An 18,108-nucleotide genomic window follows, 5' to 3' on the forward strand; every position below is an offset into this window, starting at 1 on the left:
AGGGATTCAATATGCCTAAAATATACAAATTAAACCCAAGAGAATCATATTCCATCAAATTGAAAAAGTCATTATATGGACTTAAACAATCAGGACGAATATAGTATAACCGTCTGAGCGAATGTTTAATAAAAGATGGTTATACTAATGATCCAATATGCCCATGCGTCTTTATAAAGAAAAATGGATCAAATTTTGTCATTATTACTATATATGTTGATGATCTCAATTTAATTGAAACTCCTGAAGAGATCCAAATTGTAGTTGAATATCTAAAGAAAGAATTTGAGATCAAAGATTTTGGAAAGACAAAATATTGTCTGGGTTTACAAGTGGATCATGCGAACAATGGAATATTTATCCATCAATCCACGTATACCCAGAAGGTATTAAAACAATTTTATATGGATAAATCTCACTCTTTGAGTACACCAATGGTGGTCAGATCCCTTAATCCCAGTAAAGATCCATTTAGGCCAAGAGAAGAAAATGAAGAAATACTTGGCCCCGAGGTACCATATCTCAGCGCTATTGGCGCATTAATGTACCTTGCAAAATTGTAGCAGACCAGATATATCTTTTTCAGTAAATCTACTGGTCAGGTTTAGCGTATCCCCCACAAAGCGCCATTGGAATGGTATCAAGCACATTCTTCGTTATCTTCAGGGAACTCATGATCTCGGTTTATTTTATTCGAGTGAATCTCAAAATGAATTAATTGGTTATGCTGATGCTGGTTATCTGTCTGATCCACACAAAACAAAATCTCAAATTGGCTATTTATTTACCTGTGGTGGAACCGCAATATCTTGGAGATCTGCTAAACAGACAATAACAACAACTTCTTCAAACCATGCTGAGGTTTTAGTAATTCATGAAACCAGTCGTGAATGTGTTTGGTTGAGGTCTATGACCCATCATATTCAGAAAAATTGTGGCTTGATTTCTAATGGTGTATTTCCTCCTACAATATTATTTGAAGATAATGCAGCTTGTATAGCTCAATTAAAGGGAGGATATATTAAAGGCGATCGGACAAAGCACATATCTCCGAAGTTCTTTTTCACTCACGATCTTCAGAAAAGTAGTGAAATTGATGTGCAACAAATTCGATCGTCTGAAAATTTTGCAGATTTATTTACAAAGGCGCTACCGACTGCAACATTTAACAAACTGGTGCAAGGAATTATAATGCGTCGGATGAAAGACATCAAATAAATTTTAGAACAGTGGGAGCGCATTAATATAAGAATGATGTACTCTTTTTCCTTCACTATGATTTTTTCCCACAGGGTTTTTTCATAGTAAGGTTTTAACGAGGCACATTCTTTGTATAAAAAATATCCAAGGGGGAGTGTTAAGACACTCAGCCACTACGTATATATTGTATAGATAGTGTGTGTATGCATGTGTAGTTAAGGTGTGGATGTTTTTTATTGGTCAAGTCCTCCTATAAATATGTAGTGCTATTTGGAATGAATGAATACACCCAATTCCCTCGTTCTCTCCATGTGCATGCTCCTTCATCTCTCTATCCACATTCATTTATTACTATACATATATATATCTTCATTTTATATTTATATATATAATATTCATATACATACCACATCCACATATACATACATAAATATATATATATAATATACTTACCAACTTACATATATTTAATATTCTTCAGAGCCGTATACATATATCTATATACTTAGCACCATTATATCATTATATATTACATAACATGAATATGTTTGTCAATAACTTCAATTCCACGAATAAGATTCGCTAATGTACATTTTCTAGTATCCTTATAACTGAATATGTATATAGAAAATTGTGTTACTCAAACGTTATAACATCAATAATAAACTATTCAATATTATTAATAATAAAGTTATTTTACATGATTCACCACTAATAATGAGTCATTTTTTATTTTAAAAGAATCTCTCAACAAAGAATGAAAGTTTTTTTTTATCCTTTATCGCTTATCTCAAAAAATTGTACTATAACAAATACTAAAAAGAATATGATAAAAGTATCTAGTCGAAATTGCAAGAGTCCCTTGCACATTTTTTGTCCCGTAAAATGACAAATTGCATTATTATTATTGTTAATATCTAATACTTTTAAGATCATCTTATTGTTGCACCACAATCATTAATATTTTACTACATCATGTGGTATATCTTCATAAATAAATGAATTAAACAAACATAGTTGTATAAAAATGTAATATAGGTGTGATACCTTAAACTTAAAGTAAATAGATAATGGAGAGCTATCGAAAAACAGTCAAAGATTTGATTGGAAAATAATATGTAAAATGAATTTTAATCATGATGTAAGAAAAATAAAATTTAAAAGATTCTTTTGTTTTTTCATGACAAGTCATAATAGTGGTATGGTCATAACAAGCAATATTATGACAACGGTGCACATGAACATTTTAAAAAGAAATTTTGGTAAAGCATGAAACCTAGTTGCATCAAGATGATATGAGAGAATAATAGTGTGCTACGACCATAAATACATATTTTCAATTTTGAAAATTTTTCGAAGGAGATTTGAGCTTGTTAAGGATAGCTATGATTACATATTAAGTTTTATAAATCATGGTTTAAACAATGATTTTCAACCAATATACTCCCTTCGTCCAGCTAGAAAGTATACACATTTCTATTTTGGGACGTCCAATTACAAAGTAAATATTTCATTAAATACGTCACTTTTTTCCACAAACACCCTTACTTTACATCACATCATTACTTTTATACCAAAAAGTAAGGGCAAAAATGTCATTACACTACTTTTAACTACCCACAATAATTAAAATACTATTATTTCTTAAACACCGCGCCAAAAGTAAATGTATACTTTATCCGTGACAGAGAGAGTATTATCTAAGATTAAGGTCATTTTATACATTTTAAAGGTAAAAATTAAGTATTGGCACAAAACAAGAATGTTACAATCAATGTGAGTCATGTGACTTCTATGACCGCCATTCAACTTTCGAAACATCGCATTTTATTCATATGTTTGATATGTCTGGTCCAAATCGATTTCAAGATAAATCAATTTGGATGTAATAAAAAGTGCATGAACATTAATCACACCAGATTGTATTGTTTGATACCTATTTTTAACTTAGACAAAACTTTCACATGTAAGATTAGCTTGTGTTTTTTATATTAAATTAATGTGTATTGTTACAGTGTTGAATTATTTATTTTCTATTGTGATGACAAGATACATATTATTGGCAAACAATATATAATTTTAATTAATAGAGTATATGTTATGCAAATTGACACAATGGACAAACTGTTTATATTTTACGGGTTGTGTTGTACAGACATATCTTTTATGCTAAAATCAATTATAATATATAGTATATGGACTATTGTTATATATTTTTAGTTTATATATTATATTTATATTATATTAATATATATTGTGTTATTTAATTATACATTATGTATTGCTTTTTAATAATATGTGTTGTATCAGCACAATACATGTCGAATGAGATAATTTAGCACTGGAATAGCCTCCTTAACTCAAGTTGTAAGTAGCTTTTGGCTTCTATAATTTTTTTGGAAAGTTCAAGCATGTCAAATTATACCCATTCCGTCTCAAACATCCTACCATGTTTTATATTTTTATGTTCCACACACCTTGCAATATTTTAAAAATAAAAATAATTAATTGTACTTAATCTATACTCTCACACTTTATCATATCACATTTCTCAAATAGAAAAATACAATATATACTCCTCACCTAAAATCTTGTGTCCAACTCAAATGTTGCACGTTTTTTTAAACAAATGGAATATTATTTTGTACGAAGAATTTAAAAGTTTCATATTTACATTTGGATTAAACTATATATTTACAGTAGAAACATATATAAATATATTGAAACTACTTGTGCAAAATTTGAAAGAACATATCAAATTTGTAGTTCAAAAAAATGTCATATTTTACTTTTGAAAACTCATTGTTAGTAGTAATTAGTATCAAATTGATCATAGGAACTTAAACTTAGAATGAAATTTTTAGCAAAAGTACACTTAAGTTTGGCGAAAATGAATATTGAATTGAGTTAGGTAAAATCGTAAAGTCTATCAAAAGAAATAAAAAATAAAAACAATTAATAATAAATATAAACTAAAAGCAATTAATGACAAAAAAAAAATGAATAAATAAAGATGTTTATGAATTGGAGAGATAGGATATTGAATCAACAAGCATGAGATGTTTAAAGTGATTCTTGAGACAAATGAAATACATATAGAAAAATATATATGTGTGTGTTTATAAGTCCATGATTAGGAATGTCATACCGTATCGTACCGAAAGTTTCTACTTATACCGCATACTATACCGAATATATTGTTATGGTAGGAACATATACCAGTATTATACCAAAATGTTCGGTATACCGAAATTCAATATACCAAAATTTTAGGTACGATATCGATATATACTGTTTACACCGAAAATTCCATATCTTTTAAAATTTTTGGTACAACACTGGTATATACCAATTCTACCGAAATTTATTTCAAAAAACAAATCAAGAAACACCGTCCATCTCATTCAAGGATGTTCTAGCAGATGAGCGACGCACAACCTAGAAGTAGAAAGAAGGGGAAGAAGAAGAACATATGCGAAAACAAGAAGTTGAAAAAAGAAGAAGAAGAACAAAGGTGTAGAAAGAAAGAAACTTGAAGGAAGAAGAAGAAAAAAAAAAACAATAGTGAAGAAAAAAGAAACCTAGAAGTAGAAAGAGTGATGAAAAAGAAGAACAAGAACAAGAGGCGAAACAAAGAAGAAGGAATGAATGGAGAAAGAGGAGGACAACGGCGGTTTAAATTTATAAATTTTTTAGTTTTTTTTAAAATATTTTTAATTATTTATATTAATAATCAAATTATTTAATTAAATAACATCGGTACAATATCATACCAAAATACAGAGTTTCCATAAAATTTATATCGATATCATATTGAAAACTTCGGTACGGTACCGATACCATATCGAAAAGTTTGGTATACTGAAGTTTCGGTATTTTCGATACGGTACGGTACGATACGATAAGTCGATATTTTGATATATGTTCGGCAAATTTCTTTATATCTATCCATGATATAAGAAAGAGATGTTCATCTAATGACACCCTATCGTCCTTAAGTTGTGGTCAAGTGTAGATAAGTAACTAATAAATTAAATATATACTTTAAACCACTATCAACAAGAATAAGATGACTCGTTGAAGTGTGACAATGCTCTTTAGGCCTACTGAACTGCATACATGACTCCAATCAGGATGTCATCCTATCGCTTAACCTATGGAAGATTCTGCTACCTCCCCATAGAATTCAAACATCGTGCTTTTTCGACAATTAAGTTATTGAACTTTTATATCATCCTTACCCAACAAAACCAAACTAGTGAGGAATGAATCTAAGTGAGTTCCATTTCTAACATATGATAATATCAAGTTATACAAAGAAAAAGAAAAATATATCATGACAAGATCATTCATCACAAGAAATTTTCAACAAGTGACAAGCTTTTGGTTTACTATTCTATTCTTCATTTGTTTATAGGGGAATTGAAATTTCATTGGATTAGACCTCACATTATGTGGTAGGGTATGTCCAATAGAGTCATGCAAATCCATGAATTGTTTTATCAGTAGGGTAAAGAAAGTTTCCTTGCTAAGTGAGCAAGATCTAAGTTGTATCTTAATGATCACATCATGGCTACGTGTGAAAAATAAATCAGATATAGGATATGTCTTCTACTTCATCATTTTTTCAAAATTGCATTCAATTACACATCTTTTAATTGAAACTTTGGTATAATTTAATTGAATGATTCTAGTTGTGCCTATCCTGAATGTATTTGATTGATTTGTTTATTCTTTCTTTGGTCAACTTATCATTTTTGTTTTTTGTTTTTTTTTTTTTTATATTATTGCTTTCAAACTTTATTCAATCACTTTCTTCAATTTTATTTTTTTAGTTTAGCTATCCACTTTCTAGTGTAGTTTAGTCACTTGCCTAGTTTAGATTATTATTTTTATAAGTTATTATTTTCTTAGTTAGTTCATTATTTTGGCTAATTTAATTCCTCGTTAGATGGATTCATTATTTGTTATGTAGAAAATATCTATAAAGGTAAATTTTTTCTGCGCTCTAAAGAGGATCAAAATACATTGATTCTTTTAAAACTCTATTACAATCAAGCATACAACACTTTAATTTATTCTCTTTAATTTAAAATTTAAAAACACATTTGAATTTAGAAATTGAATAATCAACCGTTACTCAACATAAATGCTTATTCAAAATTAACGCACACGATTAATGCTTATTCAAAATTAGAATTAACACACCAACATATCACTCCAAGCAAAGTCAGTCCGACTTTTTTTTTTTATAATCCATGTCTTTCATTTTGAATACACTAGAGAAAAATCTAAACTGTTCTTTTCATTAGCTCATTCTAATTGCCCTAGGATCCCATAGATTTGCTTATCTTATTCTAGGTTTCACCCCACCCTATATGGGAATTTGTTTTACCTTTGCCCAATGAGTAGCTCGCTTAACCCAACCACTATATATCGTCATATTCTTTCATGTCCTTTTATTTACAAAAACTTTTCTATTATGTCTTCTGTCAGACTCCCTCTCACGCTTTCACCAAGCATTTACATGTTCAATGGTAACTTTCACTTTTAATAGGTCTATATTTGATTCTTTTGCCCATATCTGATCTAATTTCGTTTGAAATCGACCGTGAATTTTCTCCTTAAAAATTTGAGACATAAAGATATGTGCACATATTCTTGTCTACTTCATGCATATCTACATTTTCCTATTGAATATGCTTTTGGACTAGTTTTATATTCCCCTGCTCTAAAATTTGAAAAATACCTATTGAATATATGCTTCAGAATTTTCATCATTTTGTCATGATTTTGTTGTCAAAAAAATTTTATTTTTTGCTATATATGAGGAGAATGCCAATGGATAAACAATATCCAATGATTCTGATTATTGTACGCTTCATAATAAATCATTTAAATGTTATAAGCGAAAGAGAAAAATAATGCTCTTTTATAGAAAAAAAAATAACTTTACGACCTCATGTATAGTAATTACATACATTATACATATCATAGTAATAATAGCATATATTATATCTTTTATACATGTAATAAATTTTCAATCATGATTTTAAGATTATCTTTTATCATAAAATGGCACAGAGCCAATCGGCTTGAAACTCTTCATTTTTCTTTTGTAGTCGTCCATTGTTATCTTCTTTACCAATTTTTATGGCTGACAGTCTCATAATCTCTCTCCACCGTAATTCACATAGTGAATATCAAATTATAATCTACCAATTAGTTCTTGTGACACGCTCAAATCAAGCTCCTCCTCAAAAGTTAAATGTTCATGTCTTTATAGTCTTGCTTAGAATGGCAAGAATCGAGCGCAAGTATAGACATATCACTGAGATGGGTGGAGGTCCTCAAATACGGCCATTTATACTATTAATCGGTCGCCTTCTTTTTTCTTTTTTTATTTAAAGGAAGTCACAATTTGATATTGTATAAGAACACATATCCTGTTAGAATTTTTTTTATGTTTTTGGTTGTTGTATTTATCATTGTCCTTAGAAATATGCAAAGAAAAAATTCAAAACATGCAGTACTGTGCATATTTATTGTATATAATACGAGTCATAAATGGTTTCGATGCTTAGACATAGTGTCCATGAATGTAGTTGTCACTCATCGTGCTAAATTTGATGAATTATGTCTTTCATACTAAAACAATAACATAAACACACTTTTAATCAAGCCCATTGCAAATGAAATAATGAGACATACCTCGCTTAAGAGTTAGGTATAAAACACTTTTACATGCACTACAAAAAAATAATATATTTGTAACAGAATTTCGTCCCTAAAGTTCACGTACACTACAAGAAAAAATCATTTTTGTAACAAAACTTTTTTGTCTCTAAATCTACTTTGTCCGTTACTAATGACATTAGAGACAGAAATAGGAATGAAATTACGTTAGCTACGTGAACTTTAGGAACGGAATTTTGTTACAAATATATTATTTTTTTGTAGTGGTAGCTAACGTAATTTCATTCCTAATTTCGTCTCTAATATCATTAGTAACGGAAAAAAGTAAATTTAGAGACAAAAAAATTTTGTTGCAAAAATGATTTTTTCTAATGAAAGATGGAACATATTATTTATAATTTCACTTAGATGTATAAAATATTTTGTGTAAAATTTTTATTGGATAATTTATTATTATATTAGTATAAATATTACAAAATAATTATATTATACATAAAATCATGATAAAATAGAATATGTTCCCGTTTGCAGTAAAATGTTTAATAATATAATATATATAAATTATGTTGTGTTTCTTTTGAATGATTTGGAAAAAAATTACTATGTTGGCATTGTGCATAATGAATTGGGCATAAGATTAAACTTAAAGGAAAATGACTGTAGCCTAGTGTAATGGGTCGGAGTCCTCCTCGAACACCTTCCCATCAGCAATTCCTCAGCGCTTACGAAAAAGTTGCAAGTACAGTCTCACACACAACTTGACTCTAAGCTAGAAAGCAAGAAAACCATAAGATGCATCCGGCAAAGTAGAGCTTATATTAGCTCCCTAAAAAATGAAGTACAACTGAGGAGTCCTCCCCTGTATGTATAGACATTATAACGGACCAGACCTAATAAAGGCCAAAGCATATCTACACTCGGATAGACTCTATCTATACAAGATATATACAAGATACAGATAAGGTAAGCTATATAAAGAAATACGGATAAACTAAGATAAACGGATAGACACTAATTCGGTCAAAAGGGCGATCTCGATATTTCTAGAATATTCCGAAACATCTCGAATAGTCTCCGCTAGCCTCTCTGTGTTTCCGTGCCGCAGGCCCCTCCGCGGCGCTCCTCGGCCAATGTTTCAGTTCGGACACTAGGACGTAAGGAACTGACAGGTTGATTATTACTATTTTTTATTTTTTTTCAAATTTTAAATTTTACGGATAGTTGTGCACACCCTTATAACATTACAGTAAAATAATTATTTGATTATATTATTAATAATAATTTAATAATATATATAATATATAGTATTTTGTAGAGAATAAATCTTATAATATGTCTGCACTGGCTCTAAGGGTCACATTTATTTTATGTGTGTTGCTATTTAAATATTAATATTATACCAAAATATAGTACAAATCAAGATCAAATGAAAAAAGTATTTCTATTAGTATTTCTCTTGTAATACTAATAGAAGGACATTTGTACCAAAAAAAATTATATAAATTTAAGGATATTTTTAATGTTAAATACAATAATGCAAAAGATAAATATAGCCTTTAGAGACGGATAGAAAAAGTTTAATATAAATTGATATATAAAATATAAATATTTATTTATCATTAATACATTTAATATTCAAGTTACACCATTACTAATATTACAAATTTAATTTAATATATATTTATATCATTATATTTTTTACTTCTCAAATCAATATGTATAAAAACCTACATACTCACACCAAATTTATAAACTTAAAGAAAACACAAAATTTCAAATTCATTTTAAAATTCAAATCCAAGTTTATTCGTTTGTAGGATTTTGCCAAAATTTTACTATTCATCAAAATTTTTTCCTCCCAAAAAATCAAATCAAATACCTATTTTTTATTTTTTATATTATACTGAATTAATTTTACATTCAAAATATTATATCAATATCTATTTATATCACATTATTCAACTATTACAATTCAAAATTTTTTATATTTAAATCTCAATTCAAAATCCAAACTTCCAAACAATCACATCCTACCCTTAGTTCCATGGTCACACCAAAACAGTCCATATTTTGAAAGCGGATACAGCCCAACTTAATTTCAAAGGCCCACACAACTATAGCTTACTCAGTCCTTTTGGGAGCCCAAAATTGCAACAAGAATTTGGCGGGCGAAATTCCTGCTTTATGCAATTCCGTGGCTACAAAGAAAGAAACCCTGCAAGACGACGACGTTTTACCAAAACCCTGAACCTCCTCTGAGTGGAAGTCTTGATTATGTGTAAATGAAGAAGCGAAGCTCTTTCTCTACTCCACTCCTCGATAATTCAACGCCCGAATAAATAGCCTCCTGTTTTCTTTTGTAATTTGCTCATTTGATGCCACTTGCTGAGAAGTTACTGATACGAAGATTAATTCGGGAAGGGGATTTCAAGAAATCTAAAAGGCGAGATAGGGGGGAAATGCCACTGACGTCAAGATTCGTTTTCTTATCAAAAAGCCGTTCTGAAGCATCTATTCGGAATATTAGGGGGTAGTTTTCTCGCAAAAAAATTCTCCCCTGCTAATAATGGTTGTCTAATACGCAATCGCTTTTTCTGTGGTTTGTGGAATTCGATTAGCGTTCAATGCGCGGTCAAATTCTGCATCTGCAACATAAGTGAAAAGAGTTCGCATATGTTTGTGTGTTTATGCTTACCTACACATTACCGATGGGCTTTGTATTTGTTAAAGAAGTTGCATACAGCGTGATCTTCGGATTGATTTGGAGACCATTTTACATTGGGAAAAATTTAACGGTTTCTTACTCAAATTGACGCTCTTTCTTAAAAGACACATTTCAGTTCGAGCCAAAATTTGTTGGATGGGAATGATTATTTGTGGGGGAAAAGTTAGAGATGGGTTATAATGTATAGTGGAATTTTCTTGCTAATTATGATAGATTTGAGTCTGATTATTTTGGATGGCAAATTTGATACATAATATTCTTCATTGCATGTGTGCGAGGGTTTTGACGAGGAATTCGAACTTGATAATCTGTTGGCCATGGTTTAGGGTAGGGTAATTTGTTAAAACCCTCCTATATTATAATGTCAAAGTTACTTGATCTACTATGTGTGGGATTTAACAAGCTAATTTGCTTTCATGTTAAGTCCTTGTAAATTTTGTTCAATGGGTATCAGATTGTTATAAGAATGACTTTGTGGTGCTTTTCATACATTGATTTTTAAAGTTCAGCTGAAGTTGTGCATTATTAACAAGTTATACAGTCCTTTTACTTGTTCTCTTTTAATTAAGTGGAAGCATTGAAGGAATTTTGTTTGTGATAAATGCTTTTATGATGTGCACTCAAAGTGCCTGATTTATACATGCATGTGTGTATTTATATTCATTGATGTTCACTATTCAGCTAAGAATTAAGTTTCGAGGTGTCTGAAATACTTGTGCAGATTTTTGCCATACAGATGGCTATCATCATCAGTCCTAACCAGATCTACCCAAAACAATGTTTCTCATCCGTTAGCTGTGCAGGAAAAGATGGGTAACTGTAAATTTCACCGTTTTGAGAAGTATGTATCATTCTTCCTAATGTCATGTTTGAAACCATTATTTGATCTATATGCCTTGAGATTAAAAAACCTGCAGTCAATTTTAAATTGCTGTTCAGTTGTTTGCTGCTTGATTAACATGAGATGAGAAATGAACAATACGAAACTTTTGTTGTGAAAAGAGAGTTTTCTAAATTGTCTCTACTAAAGTTTGCTTTTGTGAAAATAATGAAGGGTGTGCTTGTTGGGGGTTTGGATTTTGATTTCTATAGTTGTTTGTGTGATATAAATAGGAATGAATGTGATGTTCTGAATGTAAAAGTAATTTTTAATGTAATATAAAAGAAGGTATTTGATTTGATTTTTCTTTTTAATTTTTTCTTTTTTGGGAGGGGGGTGGGGGTGGTGGAGAGGGAATTTTTGAATAGGAGAACTTAAATCAAACATCTAAACAAACACACCCTTCTAGAATTTCGAGTATATATTCTTATTCAAATATTTAATTTACTAGTAAATTGGAATGCTGTATGTATCGTAGGAAAAGTTCATTGTATTATACACCATAATGATTTGAAAAAAGTAAAAATAGAAATGAACAGCTATAATAATACATTAGTTAGGATGGAAAAATGTCATGAATTGTAAAGAAGTCTTCTATTATAAAGTCTTTGATTGTATATAGGAAATAAATAAATAAACTTGTAAGGAAGTTTTTACTCAGTAAATATATATGCAATTTATTTAGGTAAGCGTTTCTATAGATTTAGTTAAGAACTTTTCCCCTAGATATTAGTTATTTTTACCATTTACCTTTTATTATATAAAATCATCATTCCATTTAATTGTGCACTCACATTGTTGTAAGAAATGAATATGCATAGGCCCAACCCATAGCAACTTAAAGCACCAGATTCTATCATCCTTGGGCGAGAGTAGTACTAGAATGGGTGACCTCCGTGGAAGTTTTCGTGTTGAACCCAATTAAAAAGAAATTAATATGCATACTTTGATTTGTAAAATTATGCTATGTTTTTTTATTTTGTTTTTCCATAATTGTCTACAGCTATAAGGGAAAAAAACAAAGGATGGTCGATTTTCTCCAAATTCCCTTTTATAGATGTTGTAGTGTACAAATTTGAAGTATCTGGATTCTGGATTACTTAAATTGGTTCCAGATTAAGTTGATTTTAGTTTCCAACATTTTTATAAAATAAATGGAAAAAATTAGGCTGTAGTGTAAGTTCTTTATTTGGTTTTTTCGGTTATGACCAACCCAGATTTCTTCTTCTTTCTTGCACCATATTAACAATACTAAGTTTGATTCATATAACAGATACTACACTTCAGACACAAGGTCCTCAAGCAACAGAAAGCCTCCTTTCCCATTACCTGACCAAGATGTTCCTCTTAACACTTGGAAAGCGTTTTTAATTGTATGGTATTTTGACTTCCTTGGAATCTTATGTTATGTTTATCCTACATTTTTGTTTTTCTTTTCTTCTCTTTACCTTTCGTTTCATTCACTTTATCTCAGATTTATTATTGCAGCCTGGCACTGTTCTAGCTGGCATTGGTGGATTGGTTTTGTACATGCACCATAATGATGAAAGAAGAGCAATACCAAAAGGTAATACTGCATATTAGTGGTAACTGTTGTTTTATCTCATGATGTGTTTATGCTTGATTCATCATGTCACAATTAGTATTATTGTAAGATTTGAGAATTCAATCTTTGGTTTTTCATTATTATTGCACATGTGTACATACTATGTTATTAATCTGCCTGTCTTTGCTAATTTCTTTGAAATTCTGGGAATTCATTATCTATGTCTCATCTCTGTCTTATCTCATAATCAACATTGTAGAATTTTGGAGGATATTTCTTTTGTAACGGATTTTTCATATTGTTATCACTCATGTCACATCTCTATGAGTTTTCACTTTCCATGCATTACATCAAAATCAAAATAGGTAAGGGAGAAAAACTCAGGAGTACAACTGACGGCCCAATCATTGGCGGCCCCTTCAGTTTGATTGATACCCAAGGTCGACTTGTAACTGAAAAGAGTCTTCTGGGAAATTGGGTTCTTTTGTACTTTGGCTACACTTTCTCCCCCGATATTGGTCCAGAAGCTGTTCGAAAGTTGGCAAATACCCACTCCATATTAGGTTTCCATTCTTCTACTCTACCCCAATTTTCACATGTCTTCCAAACTTTAGTTCTGTACTGAATGTTTGTTATCTTATTGGATAAAGAAGCAAAACAGCAAATCCGCATCTTACCCATATTTGTGACAATTGATCCTCAGCGGGACACCCCCAAACATCTTCATGCTTATCTCGAAGGTATTCTCATACAATGCTTAAAACCTCACCAATTTTTGTCTATGGTTGTCACACAAAATTATCTTAGAAATTTATAGTTGAGAGGTAGGACGACTATCTCATTGCTTTGTGCCAGTTTGGAGTTTATTATGTTGTAATTTATTTCTTCTGTCCAAGTAAATTTGTTCAACTGCCGTTTGCTCATCTTGTGCAGAGTTTGACTCGAGCATAGTGGGATTAACTGGACCCATTGCAGCCATAAGGCCGATGGCACAAGAGTATAGAGTATTCTTCAAAAAAATTGATGATGAAGGACATGACTATCTCGTTGAGTCTTCTCACAACATGTAACCGACAAATTTTCACCATCATATTCATCATTTTCAGGCTCTACTTTCCCTGTTAAATGCTTTTTGTGCGCATGTTTGGAACTATGCTAATTGTCTTCACTGTGTCGTTAATCAGGTATTTGGTGAACCCAAATATGGAAGTTGTAAGATCCTTTGGGGTCAATTACAGTGCAGAGGAGCTGGCAGAGGAGATAACCAAGGAGATTAAGAAAACTAAAGCATCCAAATAAAAAGTTGGTATGTCTCGTAGCTACATGTTTTGCGTCTGACAATTATTTCGTTTCTTTCTTCAAACTAGTTACACCTCAGGAATAGTGATTTACCTTGTCATTCATTTACTACAATTGCCAAAGCTTGTAGTTTTATATTTTGCAATCAATTTGAAGCAAGCATGAAATGCTACTCAAAATCAAGCTACTCAACCTGAACAGCCCACAAATACGAAATGATGCTGGACTTAATTTTATCTTTACATTGATCTGACTTGAATATATATGCTGCAATTAAATGTGATTTTCTCAATGCTCCATGTTGATAGATGAAAGGTGAATTCCTCTTATTATTATTATTATTATGCAGGTGATTGAGTTGTGTATTGTAATTAATAGAACTTATAATCAGCTTGATGTGGTTTGAAGATTCATACTAGTATGTGTTTTTGTTTTTCAAAACATGAACTAAAATGGTTTCATTGATATTCTGTCACCATGTATTAACTGAGTGTTGTCAATTTGCATACCATATTCATTTAAAAGTTGTCATATAAATGCTGCTATTGGCTTTGGTTCAAATTTGTAGACTTGATCAAGTTGGGGACAACTTAAACTCTTTAGGGTGCTCAATGGTGGAGTTCAATCATATTATTGTGCAGATCTTATTGAGCTTATTCTTCAAGAATTCATTGTTTAGTTTTATTTGAATTTAAAGATAGAGTTGTGCTTCAACTATATGGTAGCTTTTGTTGGAATTCTCAAATTCGAGAAATGAATTATTTGACATGATACTTAATTATTGAAAATTAACTAGTGAAGAGTCAATCTATGGTTCACATAGATAAATAAATAATCACTTTTTCATCGAATTGGATGAGTGAAATACATGAGTTAAATGGCTTAAAATTTTAAATATTAATATTATATTCATAACAAAAAAAAAAGAAAAATATTATAATACAAATGTAATAATATTTGTATGATATATAAATATAAAAATATATTTAATATTAAGTTCAATATCATAAAAAAAAATAAATAAGTATGTTGTTAAAGCATGAAATAAAAGGAGTAAAAATTAAAGAAAACTGGGACAATTAGGGTGTGTTTGTTTTGGGGATTGGATTTTATTTTCACTATTCATTCTATTTTTTTCCTCCAAAAACATCAAATCCAATATCTATTTTTTATTTTTTATATTATATTAAAAATTAATTTTACATTCAAAATATCACATCAACACCTATTTATATCACATCATACAACTATTTAAATTCAAAATTTTTACTATTCCACGTCAAAATCCAAACCCACAAACAAACACACCCTTACTTTGTTAGCAACGCAAATTAAAGTTCTAGTATTATTAAATTAGAGAAAATATTAAATTCACTAAATGAGAGAGATACAGTGAAAATGAATAGTATGTTTGTTTTGTACGAAAATTTGTGCAAAGAAATATAAAAAAAATGAATATGTGATATATATTGTTAATTTCATTTCAATTTAAAGTATCTTTTTATCATTTTTTTTTGTTCTATTTCAAAATATCATTTTTGTATTTAAAAAAAAAATAATTAAAAAAATAATTATATATTAATACTAAAATACTTTTAATTTTTATTTAAATTACAAATATATTATTGCACATACAATTATTTGACAAAAATATTAATAATTCTTTCATATTTATACTAAATAATAAAATACTATTATTTTAATATTTTTTAATTTATTGTAAAACTTCGAATGACTATTTGAAAAAATGTGTTTTTATTTGTTAAAAAAAACCCACTTGAAAAAATTGTGTATTTTTATTTTTAATCTATTATCACTCGATAAGCAAATATTTATATAATATAATATATATATTTTTTAATGGCGTATTATATAATTATATCTGACAAAATATATTCTGATGTCATCACAATAATAATTTGACTCAATTAATCAATATTTATAAATAAAATAACAAATATTAATATACGATTAATATATAGCAACACAATATATGTTATCAGCCTTGTGACTTAATACTAATTGCTTCAAGTTAATGTGTTATGCTATTTATTTTACGATGAGTTATTAATTGTTTTATATTAATTTTCTAATTTGATCAGATTATTAATTTGACCTCATCAGCCTCCTAACTATTGTCGAATATTTTTAATAATAATATTGTTCTTAAATTCATAAGAATAGTCAATTACTTAAATCTTAAAACTTTTACAAATGTTTCATAATAAAAATAAGTAACTAAAATAATTAGGTGGCTACTACAGGCTAATATACGTCCAATAATTTTTTAATTAATATTGGTAATTGATTAACTTTTTTAATTAATATTGGTAATTGATGAACTTGCATGTAAACAATTACTACTAGTTAATTTCGAGTCAAATTTAGCATTAATTAAATTAATTAGTATGTGCATTCAATTGTCTTAATTTCATTCCCGTTATTCTCTTTCTTCGTGTCGGTTTTTCATTAATCTCTTTTTAATTAGGAATGGCAATGGGTTGAGTCGGGTCCAGCCGGACTCAAGACCCGACCCAAATACACATGGTTGGATCCGAGACCCGAACTGGACCTGATTATACTCGGGCCCGACCATACCCGGACCCGACTCGAATAATACCCGACAAGACTCGATGGACCCGACAAACCCGAAATTGTTTTTTAATTTTTAAAATTTAACTTAAAATTGGACCCGAACCCGGACTCAGACCCGATATTTATTAAAATTTATATATTTTATTCAAAAATATTATAATAAAATAATATAAATAAATAAATAAACTAAAAACATACTTTTAATATAATTTATAGTATTAAAAATTAATTTTTTTTATATATATTAATAATATATTAATCGGGTCCAAGTCAGGTTCGGGTCCGGATAGGGTCTACCATTGAACCTGAGACCCGACCCGGACCCGATAAAGGTACACAATACCCGACTCGGACCCGGACCCGATGTCCGTATAATTGGATCCAATCCGAAATAAATGGGTCGGGTCCGAGTCGGTTTTCAGGTCTACCCAGACCCATTGTCATCCCTACTTTTAATTTTCGCATCATTTTCCTATTATTCTCTTTTCCCGTACCCTACAATATTAATTAATTTTCTCTATTTTTTCTTTTTGGTAATAAAAATTATCTAAATATAATGCTTTATTATTTTAGATATACTAGTAACATTTGTTTTTTACGTGTAAATTATTTTAATATTAATATTATATTGAGTTACAGTGATAAAAAAAAATATTCATATTAGCATTATGTAATATATTTTAAATTGTAAATATATTTATTATCTTAGATAAGCAGTACAATAAAAAATATATCATTATTTTTTGACATACATAAATAGAAAATGAAACTTTTTTTATGAGACGAATAAAATATAACAATTTCAATTTTTGTTTAAATAATATTTTAATGTTATATTTTGTAAAAAAATATATTTTTATTAAAAACGGAAAAAACGAATATTGTTGATTTCAAATATTAAAAAAATCAAACTCAAATTTTACTACTATAATTTTAATTATTGTACTTATTTCATCTATCAAATACTATATGTTTACTTGGAAATAAATTTTAATAAATATGATTTTATATTAATTGATTTTAAAATAAAATAAAAATATCTTATAAAATATATGAATAAGTGAATAAAATTATAACAAAATTAGGGTGTGTTCGGGGGTTTGGATTTTGAATTGGTATTTCAACAGTAAAAGTTTTGAATTTGAATAGTTGTACGATGTGAAATAA

General features: G+C 29.2%; 1 protein-coding gene across 2 annotated transcripts; it reads left to right on the plus strand.

Moving 5' to 3' along the window:
* The first annotated feature begins 10,107 nt into the window (after positions 1-10,107).
* On the plus strand, positions 10,108-14,908 carry LOC127248413 (protein SCO1 homolog 2, mitochondrial). 2 transcript variants are annotated; one of them, XM_051270732.1, is made up of 8 exons: positions 10,108-10,426; positions 11,343-11,462; positions 12,775-12,874; positions 12,990-13,068; positions 13,413-13,610; positions 13,701-13,787; positions 13,981-14,113; positions 14,232-14,908. In XM_051270732.1, exons 1-8 carry the CDS (start codon positions 10,272-10,274, stop codon positions 14,344-14,346), a joined length of 987 nt encoding a protein of 328 aa, XP_051126689.1. In that variant the 5' UTR covers positions 10,108-10,271; the 3' UTR covers positions 14,347-14,908. The 2 variants fall into 2 exon arrangements, with proteins under 2 accessions (XP_051126689.1, XP_051126688.1); XM_051270731.1 differs by having other exon boundaries at positions 10,109-10,426; positions 13,698-13,787; positions 14,232-14,904.
* Positions 14,909-18,108: the final 3,200 nt, after the last annotated feature.

The sequence above is a fragment of the Andrographis paniculata genome, unplaced genomic scaffold (assembly GCF_009805555.1).
Source record: "Andrographis paniculata isolate CXL003 unplaced genomic scaffold, ASM980555v1 Contig34END, whole genome shotgun sequence".
Lineage (NCBI taxonomy): Eukaryota > Viridiplantae > Streptophyta > Magnoliopsida > Lamiales > Acanthaceae > Andrographis > Andrographis paniculata.

Excerpts from the sequence above, each read along its gene's own strand:
- LOC127248413 (XM_051270731.1), top strand. The coding sequence starts at position 10,272 with ATGCCACTTGCTGAGAAGTTACTGATACGAAGATTAATTCGGGAAGGG. Across the intron at positions 11,463-12,774 it reads AAATTTCACCGTTTTGAGAA|ATACTACACTTCAGACACAA; the intron begins GTATGTATCATT and ends TTCATATAACAG. Across the intron at positions 13,611-13,697 it reads AAATACCCACTCCATATTAG|AAGCAAAACAGCAAATCCGC; the intron begins GTTTCCATTCTT and ends TATTGGATAAAG.